Genomic DNA, 17,928 nt, shown 5'->3' on the forward strand with positions numbered 1-17,928 from the left:
CAAAGCCTTGCCCAGTTTGCAGACCCAAGCCAGGTTTCATTCCCATTCCAGAACACTTTGGCTGGGGAAGAGGCTGGTCCTCTATGAAAAAGGACCCTGCAAAAAGACACCAATTGTATGTAGTAGTGATTCCTCCAGTTCTTTCCCCAAATGACCAGCCACTATTTAATCAGGCAACTGAATATTATAGAAAAGGGAATGTTCAGAAATACCTAAGACTTTTGGATACAGGATGTGAATTCAACGCTAACACTGGGGACCCAAAGTGATACCATGGCTCCTCTATTGGAGGAGAGCTGGGTGGTTATGAATGGATCTGGCCCAGGTCCCTCACATGGTACAAACTTAACCAAGTAGGAGTCTCAACTGTAGTAGCTGTGCCAGATGCGGTATCTATTTTTTAAATTTTTATTTATTTATTTATTTATTTATTTTCAGAGGCAGTATCTTAATCAGAGCAGGTTAACACAGTCTTGGTTATGCAGAATGCAGCATTAATCTGGCAATCTTTTCCATATGCTTCAGAAAGGAGGATCAGAAGCAGTGTGTATTCACGTGAAGTAGACACAGTCTACATTCATGGTTTTGCCCCAGAGCTACTATGTTAATTCTCCTGCTTTCTGTCATAATATAGTATGTAGGGATGTGGACCATCTGGACATCCTGCAGAATATAGCATATTGGTTCACTATATTGAGGACATCATTTTAATCGAATCAGATGAGTGAGAAAGGACAATTAGTGTAGATGCCTTTGCAAGATACATGTGCTCCAGAGGGTAAGAGATAAATCCTACAAAGTTGGCAGTGAGGTTTTCGGGTCTAGTGGACTGGAGCGTGCTGAGACATTCCTTGCAAATAAAAGAGCAAATTATTGCACTTGCTACCAAAGAGGAAGCACAGTGTTTGGTCAACCTTTTTGGGGCTTGGAAGCAGCACACTCTTCACTGTAGAATATTATTATGACTCATTTGTTGGTTGACATTCAAGGATGCTAGCTTCAAGTGGGGGCTAGAGTAAGGAAGGGTTCTGTAACAAGTTCCAAGCTCCAATACAAGCAGCCCTGATGCTTGGGCCATGCAACCCATCAGATCCCATGGTATCGGGGTTTCTGTGGCAGAGAAGGACAGCATGTGGAGCCTCTCTGGCGAGCTCCACTAGGAGAACAGCAGCACAGACTCCTAGGTTCTGGAGCCAGCCCATGCCATGTGAAGCAGGCACCATTCAGCATTTGACTGACTTACCATCAAAGATCTCAAACTCATCATACTGCTTCTCGCTGAGGAAGTACTCCACTGTGAGGGTGATGTTATATTCAGGCTCCACTCTCACCAGCCAAGAGCAGGTCTGGAACTGGGGGTAGCTTCCGGGGTAGCTCTGGCTCAGGATCACGCCCGTGGAGTCTGTCAGAAGCTCATTCGTTGGGCAGTGCACTGGGAGGAAGAAATAGAAATATGTTGGGTGGAGATGGAATCAGGGCCAACACATTTGCTTTTCTCCAGCACAAAAGACAATCATTGGGAAATCAGTATTTGGGTACATTCAAACAAGACCTCATATGCCCTTCATTGTACTGCTCTAGGACAGGAGGTGACCTCAGATCTTATGTGAATGTCACAGTATTTGGGGGACTCCGGCCAGACCAGTTGGTTAGAATCACTTCCAAGCTCAGTTGTGGACACACTACCTGGCTTTGGAGTAGGCGGGGATGGTACATACATACAGATAGGAGTAGACATCCCCAAGTCCGAAAGAGGTCATCTATGAAATGGGTTCAATTTGTACAAAAGTAGTACTGTATAGGGCAGAGATAAGACATGGGATCTTTGAGTCAAACACACCAGGATTTACAGCCTACCTTTACTACTTACTACCTGTGTGGTTGTGAACAAATTATTTATTCTCTGTGTAATGGCTTCTCCATCTCCAACACAGAGAGATAGCATCTACCTTACAGGGCTTTTGTATCATATAAAATATTATATCATATCATGTGAAATAATATATGTAAACATGCAACACAGTGCCTCAATAAACTGTAGAGATGATGATAGTGATGATAACTGCATCTTGAATAGAAAGGATCTCAGAGCTAGGCTGTGGCCTAATTAGTAGTAGAAACATATCAAAGAAAAAGTCACTCTGAGGAAGGCATTGCCTGTGCAAATTAGAAAAGGAGGAACCAGAAGAGCAGGGTTGGGTTTTCTGGTGTCACCATGAAGGGTAGGGGAGATGCTGGTTCAGAGAGGCCTTTAGCAGGCACTGAGGGGGTGCTCTGTCCTGGGGCACAGGGAAGTGTCATGATGCCATGCATGAAACAAATTTTAGGACAATCCACCTCCAGTTGCTGGGGTTGAGGACTCCAAAGCAAAGTTCTGAGGACTAAATTAACTTCTTTATACCTTAAAAAGGCATGCCATTGACAACAGTTGTATTCCCATCACTGCAAATGGAGAAATTGGTATGTTGCAATAGATGTACCTGTAGACAGGCTTCCTGAGTGTGCTGGATTCTGGATCACTGATAAAAGGGAGTTTCTGGGACTGCAAGGCCAAGGACTAATCCCTGGATTGTAATCTCGGGTGCTGCTACTCTAGGGAGGAGACCTTGCCATGGGCTCTGCACCCATCTCACTTCACAGAAGCAGGGCTTGCTATTGTCCCTGGGAAAGGGCTCCGAGCCCGAGGCTGGCTGTGGCTCAGAATTGCACAGGACGCAGTTAGGATGACTCCTGAGCAGTCCTGGGAGAGCTTCCTTTTTATCGTGTAAGAGGAAAAGGAAAGCAAATGCCTTCTAGGAGGAAACCCACCTGGCTGTTGACATGCTCCCTATTTCACTAACCTGATGACCGACACAGGTCATTGGGGTGTGGTGATATTTAAGTTCCCTGAGGCCTCATGGTCCTCTCCTACCTCCCCGAGGTCCACTCCCCATGTTCTTTACCTTTCTACCTGAAACTGCCTCTCTCGACAGAGAATGACCATGCTCTCAAATGAGATTGGTCCGTGGGTTTTCCTTTTGGTGTGCAACTTTATCAGATTTGGGCATTAGTGTTTACACGTTTCATTTTTTCCCCTTATGCTCAAGATTATCTGGTCTTTTAAGATATAGTGGTATTCTTCCATGAGACCATTTTTGGTATCATTTGCTGCATAACGCCCTTTTGGTTAGTGATGGCTCACATGTATGATGGTGGTCCCATGAGATTAGAATGAAGCTAAAATTTCCTGTTGCCCAGAGATGTAGCCATTGTAATGAGCCAGTGGAGCACGTGTTGGCGGTGATGCTGGTGTGAACAAACCTACCGCGCTGCCAGCCATGTAAAATTCTAACATGTACAATTATGTACAATACCTAGTACTTGATAATGATAATAAATGACTACATTACTGGCTTATGTATTTCCTATACTATACTTTTTATCATTATTAAACAAAATTAAATTAATTAATTAATTAATTATTTTTAGAGACAGGGTCTCACTGTATTACCTGGGTTGGTCTTGAACTCCTGGGCTGCAGAGATCCTCCTGCCTTAGCCTCTGGAGTAGCTGGGATTACAGGTACGTGCCACCATGTCCAGCTAATTTTTTTTTAACTTTTAGAGATAGGGTCTCCTTATTTTGCCTAGGCTAGTCTTGAACTCATGGCCTCAAGTGATCTTCCTACCTCAGCTTCCAGAGTAGATGGACTACAAATGTCAGCCACCACACCTAGTTATTGTTATTTTAGAATGTACTCTTTCTACTTATTAAAAAAAAATTAATTGTAAAACAGCCTCCAGCAGGTCCTTCAGAAGATATTCCAGAAGAAGGCACTGCTGTCATGGGAGGTGACAGCTCCATGTGTGTTATTGCCCCGGAAGACCTTCCAGTGGGACAAGATGGCAGTGATATTGATGAGACCAACCCTGCACAGGCCTAGGCTAATGTGTCTTTGTGTTTTAGTTTTACCAAAAAAATTTTAAAAAGTAAAAAATAAAAAAATTTTGAAATCCAAAAGAACTTGTAGAATAAGATATAAAGAAAGAAAATATTTTTGTACAGCTGTACGATGTTCGTGTTTTAAGCCATGTTATTACAAGAGTAGAAAAGTTAAAAAAATTAAAAAGTTTAGAAAGTAAAAACATTACAGTAAGCTAAGGTTAATTTATTATTAAAAAATTAGTTTTAATACATTAGTGTAGCCTAAGTGTACAGTGGTTATGAAGTTTATAGTGGCAGGCAGTAATGTCCTAGGCCTTCACATTCACTCTACACTCGGAGCAACTTCCAGTCCTGCGAGCTCCATTCATGGTAAGTGCCCTATACAGGTGTACCAGTTTCTATCTTCTGTATTTTTACTGTACCTTTTCTGCATTTAGATGCACAAACAGTTCCCACTGTGTTACAATTGCTTACAGTATTCAGTACAGTAACATGCTGTACAGGTTTGTAGCCTAGGAGCCATAGGCTGTACCATACAGCCCAGGCGTGTAGGTTTGTGTAAGTAACCCTATGATGTTCACACAGTGATGAAATTACCTAATGATGCATTTCTCAGAACATATCCCTGTTGTTAAACAATGCATGCCTGCACTAAAAGGTATTGAATAGTACACTTTAAGTGGGTGAATTGCATGGCATGTGAATTATATCTCACTGAGCTGCTATTAAAAAAAGACTGAAAGGTCACATCTGAAGAAGCAAGAATGACATGAAATCCCAGAGGAAAGCACAGGACTGAGAATGGGGAATAAAGCCAAGAAGACAGGGGCTACGTAGACACAGAAACAGCACCAGCGATGAGAGGCTGGAGCAAATCGAGGTGGTTCTGGAGCAGGATGAAGGCTGAAGTTCACTGTTACTGGGGGCTGTTGTTTGGCATGTGTGTGGGTCAGCCTGAATTTCTCAGTGGACTGGGCAGCCTAATTCAGCAGCTTGCAGCTCCTCCCTTCCTCATGAACAATCTATATTGCAGATTCCTCCTACTCTTGCTTTCTAAGGGCGGGGGAAAGGCTGGCCTGTCTCCCTGTAGGCTACTGAATATTTGTTGGTAGCTCTAGAAGCAGTAGCAGTATGGGTGATAATTGTCCCAGCCAACATGGAGCCGTTACTATGTGCCAGGCATAGTTCTAAACTGCTTTACATTATTAACCCATTTAATTCCTCATGATAAACCCATAGCCTAAAGTACTGTCATTCTCATCATTTTACAGGAGAGAAATTGAGGCACAGGACAGGCAGGTACCTTGCCCTAGCTCAGATGCCTAGTGAGTGGAGGATATTGTTTCTGATCTTAGCGGGGGTCACTGGGTGCAGCAAATGCATGTTCTGCGCAGGCAGTACGCTGGGATGAAGACTGCTGTGGCCCTGGGTTGCCTAGCGCGGCACACAGGGTCTCGAGGACAGCCTGGGCACTCCAGCGAGGAGGGGTCGGTGTGTGAGCCCACCCCTCCCGGAAGCCCCAGGGAGGGACTTCCTCCTTCAGTATGCAATTCCTTCCTCCTTCAGTATGCAAGGCTCAGTATGCAATTCCAAGGAGTAGCCAGGTAAGAGAAAAGGAAGACAGAAATAAATGTGGCCAGTGTGGCCAAGCCACAGCCCCAGACCTCAGAACGGGGCAGAGAATCTATCTAGAGTCATCATCATTCATTCCTCATTCACTCATTCATTCATCAGACAGCAGGCATAGGTGACCTCTCACGTTCAAGGGCAGCAACTGAACTAAGAACGGGAATAGAAAGAGAAGAAAACAAAGACTTTGTTCAGGAGGAACTTCAGGGCTCAGTAGAGACACGGCTCCACGCGATTACCTTCACATATTGGGGGTGGGCCTTCAAACTGCAGGTAGGTTCCAAGCTTGCAGGTTAGGATTTCACTCCCCACTAAGGTAAACCCAGGGAGGCATCTGTAGCGTACGATGTCACCTGTCAGAGAGAGACCAGCATGGGGGTTTTCTGGAGAAGTCCAGATAGGGCTGATGGGTGCCCCTTAGTTACCTTGAACCCTCTTCCACACAAGATAATCGGTGACGGGTCATGTTCTGCTTGGACTTGAATAACTAGCTCCCCTCTCATGGCCCAGCCTTGCCTGAACCTACGAATGTTTCATAGTCCAGGAAATTTTGTACTGTCTTGCATGGATGTATTTCTCAAAAACATGCTGACTTGAATCACAGAAGAAAAGCACTTTCCCAGCTCCTCTTCCAGGGTATGGCTAAAAGGAAAGGTGACTGTATTTTGGGTGCACGGTCAGCTGACACAATACCAACCCTCTGGCGTGGGGCCTATTGTTTCTCTCTCTGTGGAGGAGGGGGAGACGGCCCCACCTCTACCAGGTCCCTCCCCCATTCTCCCCCAGCCCTGCGGGCTTGGGACTGGTACCTATGTTGAATTCTTCATTCTCTGTGACGACTTCGGCGTTGGGGAGGATGGTGGGAGGAGGGCATTTGGTGAGTGGATAAGCTGAAAAGATACAAGCAGACAAGTCAGGGTGACAGCAGCATTCTCGGGACACGTGGCCACTCATTTGTTCAGTTCTTCACTTTCTCATTCCTCACTCACTCCTACGACAGATGCTCATGAGTATTGTCTGTACGCAGGGCAAGTTCAGCCAAGTCCTACTTTGCTTATCTTCTGTAATCCTTGCTGAAATTAACAGTAAGGAGGGGGGATCTAGGAGGAAGCCAGTGACACAGGCACCAGCACACTGAGGGCAGGAGAGGAGCAGTTGCTGAGCACCTCCTGTAGATCAGGCACTTCCAAAGGCTGCCCTCCAAGCCCCTCAACAGCTGACCACGCTGTGAGGTGTTTTACCCTACTCGTGAGCAGGTGAAGTCACTTCTCCAAGGTCGCACGGGAATTAAGTGGCACAGGCAGGATTTGAATCCAGGTCTGGCTACTCCCAAATCCAGTATTCTTCCCCCTGCTTTACCTACTGTGTGTGGCCTCTGTGAGCACCCCCTGAAGTCCGCTAACAAGCCGACCCTTCTGCAAGCCAGACAAGCCAGGCACGTCTGGCTTCTGAGAATTTTCTAAACTGGAGTCTGCCCCTACGGGCAGAGTCTGGACAGTGCTGGTGGGCAGGATGGTGTTACTGCCGCAAAGCTCAGTGCGGGCTCATAACTTGGCTTCCACTGGCCGGCACGTAGTTAAGCACTATACAAGTCTTAATTGCTATTGCTGTTATTATTATTATTACCATTCCCCAAATCACCCCACCCCCTGCTATGTTTCTAAAAAATGGTGTTCTTTTTTTAAAAATACAAATGTAATACACTGTCATTAAAGAAATGCTGAGATTTTCTTTGAAGGCCTTGGCAAAGAAAGCCAAACTCATCTATTGCCCGCTCTGAGATAACCAGTTAACCTTTTACTTTACGTTCTTAGGGTGTTTATTTTCTGAATATATAAATATTTTTCTCTTATACAATTTGCATCATATGTTATATACTTTGTGTTGATCCTTGTACACTTACTATCATATTGTAAGAATTTTTCCATATAATTAAATTTCTTTAAAAATATGATTAAAATGACTTCATTGGATTTATTATTATTATTATTTCTTTAGCTAAGACCTGGGAATCAAGAGACTTCATTAGATTTAATCATAAGGACTTAACTAGAAATTATTTAACAGATACTCTATTGCTAACCATTTAGGTTTCCAAAGTCTTGCAATTTCAAATAAAACTGTGATGAAATCCTTTATACATGCATCTTTTATGATTGTTCTCCTCTTCTTTTTTAAACTAGAAATGAATAAAGCACATGGCCCTTTTAAAAGTACAGGCATCTCCTGCTGAACGTCAGTAATGCATTCCTGGAAATCAGACGCTCTGTGTACAGATGCTAACTAGGAGCCTGTTTTTAGTGGGAGAACATTATAACGTGTTGTACGTCGATCCCAAACCCCAAAAGCAATTAAAGCACAATAAAATACTTAAATAGACACAATGAACCATTATGCTAGAAGTTAAATGCCTAAAACATCACTTCATGATCACCCAACAATTCAGGCTGTAACGAGACGGTGGCTTCGTGCGTTGTGGCGCACACACTTTGCACACTGCACCATGAACATTCAGCGCGCCAGGCCAACTTCCTCCGCGGAGAGACTCTGGGCAGAAACAAGCATCAAACACGAAAGGCTCGGGGTGGGGTGGGGTGGGGTGGGGGGGTGGGGTGTATTCGGCACCGGCACAAAGTGGAAGAGCCGGCAGCATTGGAGACACACAGCCCACGGTGGAGCTGGGGCTCTTTTCCAAATGTTCACGTGGGACTCTGACATTTCACCAACTGAAGCTGGAATGTAACGTGAGACTTCTCCTGCATGTAGATTTATTTAAAGTGTTGTTATGTTTTGGGCATCTAACTACAAATTTCTTCTATGGCTGTGTTGGCTGAAAAATGTCATATTGAGAGGTATGTAAACTTTATGAAGTGTGGGGATTACAACTAAGAAGCACTCCTGAGGTAGCCAAGAGGGTTTCACGTTGATTTAACATAAACCAGGGAGTTCTTCGTCTACGTTTGATGCGTGCTGTCCTGGAAAACTGCTCCAATTGATACTGTCAATGGAGTGACAGTTGCTCCAACACTGGGTGCCACCGTTCTTCTTTCATCCAGTTCATTTAATGATTATCTGCTGGGGGCTCAGCCTGAGTCAGCACCGTGTCAGGTGCTGAGAATGCAAGAATGAGCAGCACAGATACAGCCCTAGTCCTCACAGAACACAGAGCGCACTGGGGAAGGAAGTCACCAATCTTGATCTTTGTCAACTTGAAATACAAAAAGGCAGAATTTATTTTCTTTTAATTGGCACTTGATAGCTAATTAGGTTAAACATTTTTTTCATATTTTAATGGGCTATTTGCATTTCTCATTTTAACTGTCTATCAATGTCCTTTGCCCTTATTTTTCTTACAAACTTGAAGAACTCTATGAATATTCAATATTGACCTTAGCCTGTTAATTATATTTTCACAGTTTATTGTTTGTTTAGTTTTAGTTATGCCATGCTTTTGATTTGTACAAGTGTTAAATTTTTATTTAGCCAATTATCATTTCCCTTAATAGGATCTGTAAGAATTTTTATATCTTCCATTCTCAGTCTCATACTAACCTTTGAAACTTCTAAGGCATACTAAACTTATCCAGAAAAGAAATCAATAAAATGAAATCACTTAAACATAGACTGGATATTTTATGTTCTGTGATTGCTATTTTGATTGGGGTGATTTTCCACTACATTTTAAAATTATTTTTCCAAAAATTACAAATTTCTGCTCACTACAGACAATTTATGGAATGTTAAAAAGCAATAAAACAAAAATTCCTGAAATCCCACCATCTAGGCATAAGCATTGTGGACATTTTGCTGTCTGACCTTTGATCTTTTATAGACATTACTGCCCTTGCCAAACACACACGCAGTCTTTCAACATAGTTGGTATTCCACTGTATCTACCATGTTACTGCTACAGAACTCTAGGGCAGGGGACATTCAAGACTGACTCCTCCATTTCATTTTGTGCCTACCCTCCTTCTTCCCCTTGTTGGGGAGGCATCAATACAGATTCATCAGATTCCAGTACATATTAACATGTTAGCTGGTGGGTGGGCGGGGTCATTGCTTTATGTTAAGCAACCATCAACAACAGCCACAGTGGGCAACTGCATAATGTACTCTTTCTTGTGTCTCTTTCTGGGTATGTTCTAGCTTTTGTGTGCTTTTTTGTGATTTTCCTTTTTTTTTTTTTTTTTTTTTGAGACAGGGTCTTGATCTGTTGCCCAGGCTGGAGTGCAATGGCGTCATCATACCTCATTGCAACCTCAACTCCTAGGCTCAAGTGATTGCCCTGTTAATTTTTTTTTTATTTAATTTTTGTAGAAATGGGATCTTGCTGTGTTGCTCAGGCTGGTCTTGAAGTCCTAGCCTTAAGCAATCCTCCTGCCTTGGCCTCCCAAAGTGCTACGATTATAGGCTCATCTGAAACTTTTAAAGCCAAAATAAGCTTAGGAAAAAAATGTAAGTTTCCATGGTTGATTTAAACTTAGCAGAAGACTCAGGGCTCTGCTTTTGAGTTTGGGGTCCATGCCCAGCTAATATTAAAATGCCTTCCTTGGACTTTGTTCCTTGTATATATCTCCTTCTCAAGAACCTCACAAGGAGGGTGGGAGACAATAAGCACTGCATTTTCTGGTTATACTATTACCTGGGGTTTAAAAAAATTATCTTTTTTTTTTGACTAAACAATATAAAATAAACATTTCTCTATATCAATGAATTGTATTCTACATGAATGATTTTTCATGACTATATCTTCCCCTAGCTCTCTCACTCTGGGCATATATATAACATTTATATACCCAATCTCCTATTATCTTACATTTAGATTATTTCTAATTTCCCTGTTATATAAATAACATGTCAAGGCATATTCTTATGTACATGTCTTTGCACAATTCCCACAAGTAGGATTTCTGGGTCCTAGATTGTTGTATTAAATAGTAACCTTTGGATGCAAATAACATCTATCAACTCAGGCTAGAATAAAAGAGAACATAAGGGTGGATTTGGAGCCAGACTTCATAAAAGCAGAGGACAGGAACTGAAGAGCCACCAGAAACTAAGGCAAAATTTCCCCCATGTCTCAATCATTCTCTTTCTGCACACTGGATTGTTTTACTTCTTGGTCCACATGGAGCATAGAGGGAGGCAATCCACTGCACCTGGGTTTATGTTTTCTGTCTTCAGGAGATGGGGCCAGGTACAAGCAGAATCTCTTAGGTCCAATTTCAAGTTCCCAAGAGAGGACATCTGATTATCCCTGCTGGAGTCAGGTCAGATGTCCACAGCCAAGCTACTGTGGCTGGGGGGCAGGAGTGTGTGCGGAGGGGTGTCATGAAGTATAAACACAGCTGCCAAGTGCCCACAGATGGGGCGGTTCAGGAAATCATCATGAGTGGTGTAGGCACCACAGTGAGTTTTGATATGTAGCTAATCACATTGTGTTAAGACTGTTGGTATGTATTCTCAAGCTGCCCACCACCAAGGGGGCATCTTCCTGCAAACTTTCCAATAGGATTTTCATTAAAAAAAATTATCATTCCATATTCATACACTCATGTTTCTAGGATTATTCACAATAGCCAAAAGGTAGCAACCCAAGTGCTATCGAGGGATGAATGGATGATCAAAATGTGGCATACACATACAAAAGATTCAGCCTTACAAAGGAGGGAAACTCTGACACATGCTGTTAATCCAACATGGATGAACCTTGAACATCATGCTAAGTAAAATAAGCTGGTCACAAAAAGACTAATGAATGTATAATTTCAATTATATGAGGTACCTAGAGTAGTCAAATTCATAGAAACAGAAAGTAGCATGGTGGTTGCTGGGGGAGGGGATAATGGTGGAGTTGTTTAATGGGTATAGAGTTTAAGTTTTGCAAGATAAAAAAGTTCTGGGTATGGACGGTGGTGATGGATGTACAACAATGTAAATGTACTTAATACCACTGAAATGTACATTTAAACATGGTTGAGATGGTAAATTTTATATTAGCTGTATTTTATCATAGTTAAAAATAAAAAAAAATTTAAAATTATCATTACAGGTTATAGCAATTCTCCAGTATAAAATAATTCACCCTTTCCATAATGCTTTTTGCTTTGAATTCTATATTTTTTGTTGATTGTTACTATTGTCTTTATTTGCCTAATACACCGCTGGCCATTCTTTTATGTTTAAACTGTGTCACTTTGTCTCATATTCCTGGCATAAAAAATATAGTTGAATATTATTTAGCCTAATCTAAGAGTCTTTGCTTTTTTAATAGGGAATTGGACTTTAATAAATTTGCATTTTTCATTATAGTGGAATGATTTTATATTACTGCTTTATCTCGTGCTTCTTATATCTTTGCTTCTAAATGGTTTTCTTTGTTTTCTAGCTTTTATGTTTGAATTATGTTTTGCTTGCTTTTTCTTTTAGTGATTTAGAAGTGTTATGCTTTATTTTAAATGTATTAGTGAGCAAAATGTATATTCATCTTTTTTTTCCAAAATGTATATTCAAAACCTCTATTTCTCTAATTATCAAATTCAACAATTGAATAACATAAAACATATTGATTTCACCTTCATGAAAGATCAGGACGTTCTCCTATTCCTCTTCCATCTACTCGGGCATTTATTAACATAAAATTATAAAATTATTATTTTTAGTACTCTAAGAATTGTTGTATTTATATTTTCCTTTGAATTTATGTTTTCAGTTATTACTAAAGTCTGTGCTTAGCTAGTATCAGTGCTTCCCATTTTTATCTTTTCTTTTATCCATCTTCTCTATGTTTAGTTATTGGCTCGTCCCTCTCTGGGTGGTTACATCCTGGAGTAAAAGTTCATATTGAGACTAGGGTGGCACTAATTTTAAGCTCTTGAATCCTGCAGATGTGAAGCCCCCAACTTTTTCACCCTCTAAAACATCTATAGAAATGTCTTCTTTATTTTCTGTAATCTAATGCCAAAAATCACTCTGAGAATTGTCTGATTTGCATTCCTTTGAAGTCAACTTTTTCAGTCTGGATTCTAGTAGATTTCCTTTTATAAATCGAAATAATTGCCAGGCTGTTTACTGTTTCTCCTGGTAAACAGCAAGCTCTTTTATTCTATTAATATATACACAAGTTTTCTTTCATCTCAGAAAAGTTTTGTTTATTCATTACTCTTCCATCCATTTGGTTCCTTTCTTTCTAAACGTTTTTACCTGTATGTTAGCTCTTGTCCCTGCGTCTCCTCGTGTTCCATCCTCTCTCTGCCCTTCTCTGGGTTGAGATTTTCAGGTTTGTCCTCTGCATCGTTTCCCGACAGTGCTGGCTCTGCTCTTTGCCAATTTCTATGCCCGTGCATTTCTTTTCAGACTTATTATTCTTTTATTATCTAGCTTCTCTTATAAATAAAGTTTTAATTTGAAACAATCACAAAGGTATAGGAAAAGTTGGAAGTATAGCACAAAAACTTTTCCATGCTCCATCTGAAAGCAAGTTGCCAACATGATGCCCCATGACCCCAGAATACTTTGGCATGTATTACCTACAAATAAGCAGATTCTCTCACACAAAACAACCAGTAAGGCCTTGATCTGAGCTGGTATTTAAGGGCTGTCTTAGTCTGTTTGGGTTGCTATAACAAATTACCCTAGATTGGGTAGTTTATACACAACAGAAATTTATTTTTCACAGTTCTGGAGGCTGTCAAGTCCAAGATCAAGGCATTGACAAATTGGATGTCTGGTGAGGGCCTCCTTACTGGTTCACGGATGGCTGTCTTTTGGCTGTGTCCTCACATGGTGGAAGTGTCAAATGAGCTCCCTTGGGCCTCTTTCACAAGGGCACTAATCCCATTCACGAGGGCTCCATTGTCATGACCTACTTACTTCCCAAAGACCCTACCTCCTAATACCATAAGCCCACAAGAGAACTTTCTACATATTTTTTTCCTATGCAATTGCCCTGTAACAAATATGAGGAATCATCCAGGTCCCTAACTTGGAATTCTTAGAAGAAAAAAGACTGCCAATAAAGACAAACCCACCCTAAATTGATCATGCTCTTCCTACTTGGAATCACTATGCCTTCATTCGTGCATGAAAACACAGTACTTGTGTGAGGTCAGTCAAGGGTGTAGATTCCTTTGGAGAGGGAAAACCCTCTAGAAGGTGCTAAGGGACAAGCTGGGGCTCAGGTAAACAGACAACCCAGCCAGTGAGTCATGAGACTGAGTGGACCTGGCACCGAGGATCAGCCTCATATGCCTCTCCACCCTGGTCATGTGGAAGAGGAGGAGAACTTACATTTACGGAGCTCTGTGTGAGGAGCGCTCACACAGGCTAATACATTTAATTATCATCACTCTGGGGACACCTAGGCCCAGGGAGGCTGTACAAGTCACTCAAAGTCACGCGACTGGCGAATGGTGGAGCCAGGAGCCAAGCCCAGGCTTGACTGGAGGGCCTGGCCCCTCCCACCCCGCCAGGCTTCCATACTGACCGGAGAAGGCTGTGGCGAAGATGCCCCCTGTGGCCGCATCGCGGTGGAACTTGAGCAGGACCTGGTTGGATGAGCTGTGCAACGTCCTCTTGGCCAAGCTCCGAGTGAAGACTCCGAGCCGTGGAGCCGTCTGCTGTGGCCCATCCCTGCATGTAGGGAAGAAGGTCCTGGCATGTCACCAGTCACCATGGCTGCCTGTTCCATCTGGTGCCCTCAGTGACCTTAAGAGAGACCTGGAGTGGGGACTGTGACTCTTCTTGCACCCAAGACTTTTTCCCCAGTGGCCTAAACACCTCTCTCCAACCTCCCCTGACTCAGTATCCCAACGCACTTGATAGAATCAGTGAAGCTCACGCTGATTCTTCATTCACTGGATGCTTCGCCAGCCAGTGGGCTCTAGGGCAATGCATGCACTGTGGAGTGAGGCTGCGTGTCTCACCACAGGTCCTCTCAGCACCACGACGGGGCTGTGGAACTGCTCTAGGAATCTCCTGCTGCTATCCACGCTGGCCCCACTTCCTTGTCCCCCAGGCTAAGAGCTATCCCCACACTGCCTTTTTAGGCAAAGGATTTCTTTCCTGGAACCTTTTCTAGTCTCTCTCATCTGTTTTTAGCTATTACTTGGAAATCAAGCTAAAATCAACCCAGAGAAGTCTGGTTACAGATATCTGGCCCTGGGAACTTTGGGAGACAATCCCACTATCCTCTGATGATTCCCAGAATGGCAGTAACCTCCAAACAAAGGAATTGTAAAATTATATCTTTGTCTAAAGATCCAGTGGATTGAAAAAAACTGTCCAGGAAACCATACTTATCAAATAATAATTTGTATTCCCATTTTCTAACTTGTCATATTAACTCAAGTTCTACCATATAACTATATAACTGAGAGCCGAGCTGTCCAATTCAGTAACTACTAGCCACATGTGGCTATTTATGTCTAAATTAATTATGATTAAATAAAATTTAAAAATCAGCTCCTCAGTCAATCTAGACACATCCAAGTGCTTCCTAGTCACATGCAGCTAGTGGCCACCATATTGGACAGTGCAGCCATAGGACATTCTCATCATTGCAGAAAGTTCTGGGATAGCTCTGGCTCAGCATGAGATGACCAGCAAATTCCACCCCAAACCTCTTCTGTTAGTCTGGGTAGCTTATCTCAGGTACAAGTAGAATGCTGGTTTGAACTCAGGAAATGCTGAGAAGTCTGTATGTCCACACCCACTCCCATTCACACACCCACTGGTACCTTCCCTGGCCCGGGCAGAACAGCAGGCTGGGAGCCACTGCCCTCGTGCTCCTCTCCCTTTAAGGAATGATAATGGATAATTGAAGCTGAGCCTCATTCCACCATGCTTATTTGAAACCCAGAAAGCTAACAGCCATTTAAATCCACTCAGCTCTTAGTTTTCCGATGGGTCACCCAGTTCAGAGCCCCCGGCACCCAGCCCTACCAGACGGTGATGAAGTCTCCGGAGGGCTCTGTCTGCAGCAGGCTGAGGTTGAGGCGGATGCCATGGCCGATGGGCACGGTGATCAGCCACACACAGTCCTGGGAGCTGGAGTACGGGCTGGGGAACCCCGGGGAGTACACGGTGCCATTGGAAGAGGTGACGTTCCCACCACAGGGAACTGCCAGGGAGGGAACACAGACACACAGATGAGTGCAGGGGCCCACCCCACTTGAGGATTCAGGGACTTCCTAACCAACTCCCAGCCCCCAGCACCAGCCATCCTGTCGAGGAGGTTAGGCGGGATGGGGGAGAGGAGCCTGGGCTGGGGGTGGCCGTGCCTGGCTCTGCCCACCTGTCCCAATGCACACTGGTGGGCCTGGTCCACCTGCAGCCACCCTCTGTCTCTTTCTCATGGCAGAGACCTGCCAAGAAGGAAGGTCACACTGAAGCTACCCCTCTCTCTCCCCAGGAATGGGAGAGGGCAGAAGTTAGGGTTAGGGCTGCAGTGTTTTTGCCAGGAAGAGCTAAGAAACTGGGAAAATATCTTTCTTTCTCTCTGATGTGCTCTTTCTACAGTGGTACTTTTGGTCTTGACCTAGAGTTGAGGGTTCTTATGGTGAAGCTGGGGTTGGGTTTAAATCATAGTGAAATCATTTATTGACCAGATGCCCCTAGACAAGTAGTTGGGTCTCTCTGAGTCCCAGTTCCTCACCTGTAGAAGGGAACTAGGAAGCCCTCCCTCATCGGAAGGTGGTGGTGTGGGGAAATGAGGAGTGTGGAGCGTTCAGCCCAGGGCCCTGCTCCTAGAGGAAGAATTCGCCACCCAGGTGGCGTCCTCCCTCCTTATCCTTGGCTTCCCCAAGGGCAATACCCGATTTAAGATCCACTCTGATTTAGGATTTAGGCAGGTGGATGGAGAGCCTTGAGGTCTCCATGGTATTTGGACTCAGTCACCAGGGAACAGAATAAACAGGGATGCTGGACAAAAATCACCCTGAACACCCTGGTCCTGAATAGCGAGTGTGTTTGGCTGATATGGGGGCACCAAGCAGACGTCTGGACAGGGGCAGACGAGACTGAAGAGAGAGAATCCCAGCTGCCTCCCGGCAGAGGACAGGGGTCCTGCGAATGTAAATTAATCCAGAAAGTAGTACACAGGGACTCATCATCCCTCAACATGGCCTGCGGGGCCAGGAGGAGATGGATATTCTAGTTCTGTCCCATGGCACTCACGCTGGGGGGACACAGCCAGACTCCAGCATCTGTAGGGCAGGCTGCAGCATGCTGTTATCATGAAAGGCCACATGGACATTTGGGGGAGCCCCTCATTGGGTCTTGTGAGAGCAGGGAAGGATTCCTGGTAGAGTTCACATTTGTACTCAGAACTAACAGACGGCTAGGCTAAGTAAGCAAGGTGGGAGAGGGGAATGCCGCAAGGGGAAGGAACAGCATGTGCTAAGAACCAGAGGCAAGGAAGCACAGCACGCGGGAAGACGGAAAGCGCTTCAGCGCTGGTGTGTGAGAATGGAGACCCTGGGAGGTAAACAGGGACCAGGCTCAGAGCGACACACTGTGCTACATTCAGAGTTTGGAATTTACCCTGAGGGAGACGGGGATGCCTTGCTGGCTTCTGAGCAGGGGGTGTTGGGGCCTATGGGTGTTCCCAGGGCTCCTGCTCACTGTGGAGCGTTAAGATGGAGGAAAGCTGGGCAGTGAGGAGTGAGGTTAGACCGCAGGGGCACTCAGCTAAGCCTGGATCCTTTGTTAGATAATTAGGATGTAGGAAGCGGGACTTGGTGAATATGGGAGGTAGGGAAAAACAGAGGGTGTCTGAATGAAGGGCTGAGTAACCGGTGACTGTAGGCGCCCACTGCTAGATAGGGATTTCAGTTTAATGGCAGAAAGACAACGAGTTCAATGTGAATATGTTGGGATCTAGACGCCTCTGGATAGGAAGACATTTAGTGAGCCATTGGCTATACAGGTGTGGATCTCAGTGAAGAGATAGAGGTTGCAGATTAAGGTGGCATTTGGGGACATGGAAGTGGATGAGCGAAAGAAGAGAAGGGAGTCTAGGAAAAATTCCAAAGAATAACAACACTTCAGGGGCAGCCAGAGGAAGAGATGATGAAGAAAGGTGGCAGCACAGGCAGAAAGGAGGCTGGCAAAGTCAGAGAATATGGTGTCAAAGATGCCAAGGGAAGAACCTTTCTCAGGAGGGAGAAGAGTTTCTGGCTCAAGACGGCAGACTGAGGACGTATTGCCCTTTCTCTCTCCTGTGAGGCTGCAAAAAGATAAGCAAGGAGTACGAAGGGAACAAGGGGGATGAAGCTTGTCACATAGCACGTGATCAGCCAAAAATTCCAGAATGATCAACTGGTTATGCACCGGATGCTCTGAAAATCTGATAAAATGAACCGAGGCTACAAT

General features: G+C 44.0%; 1 protein-coding gene across 3 annotated transcripts in view; it reads right to left on the reverse strand.

Annotated features, from left to right (window-relative positions):
* CSMD2 (CUB and Sushi multiple domains 2) overlaps positions 1-17,928 on the reverse strand; it is a 570,274-nt gene that overhangs the window by 68,698 nt on the left and 483,648 nt on the right. For all 3 annotated transcript variants that reach the window (XM_075996375.1, XM_075996373.1, XM_075996374.1), the window contains 5 exons: positions 15,499-15,676; positions 14,042-14,187; positions 6,363-6,443; positions 5,793-5,906; positions 1,244-1,432 (listed from right to left, as the gene is read on the reverse strand). In XM_075996375.1, the coding sequence (XP_075852490.1) occupies positions 1,244-1,432; positions 5,793-5,906; positions 6,363-6,443; positions 14,042-14,187; positions 15,499-15,676 (708 nt within the window). The remainder of the gene's footprint in view (positions 1-1,243; positions 1,433-5,792; positions 5,907-6,362; positions 6,444-14,041; positions 14,188-15,498; positions 15,677-17,928) is intronic.

This window comes from Microcebus murinus, chromosome 2, assembly GCF_040939455.1.
Source record: "Microcebus murinus isolate Inina chromosome 2, M.murinus_Inina_mat1.0, whole genome shotgun sequence".
Taxonomy (NCBI): domain Eukaryota; kingdom Metazoa; phylum Chordata; class Mammalia; order Primates; family Cheirogaleidae; genus Microcebus; species Microcebus murinus.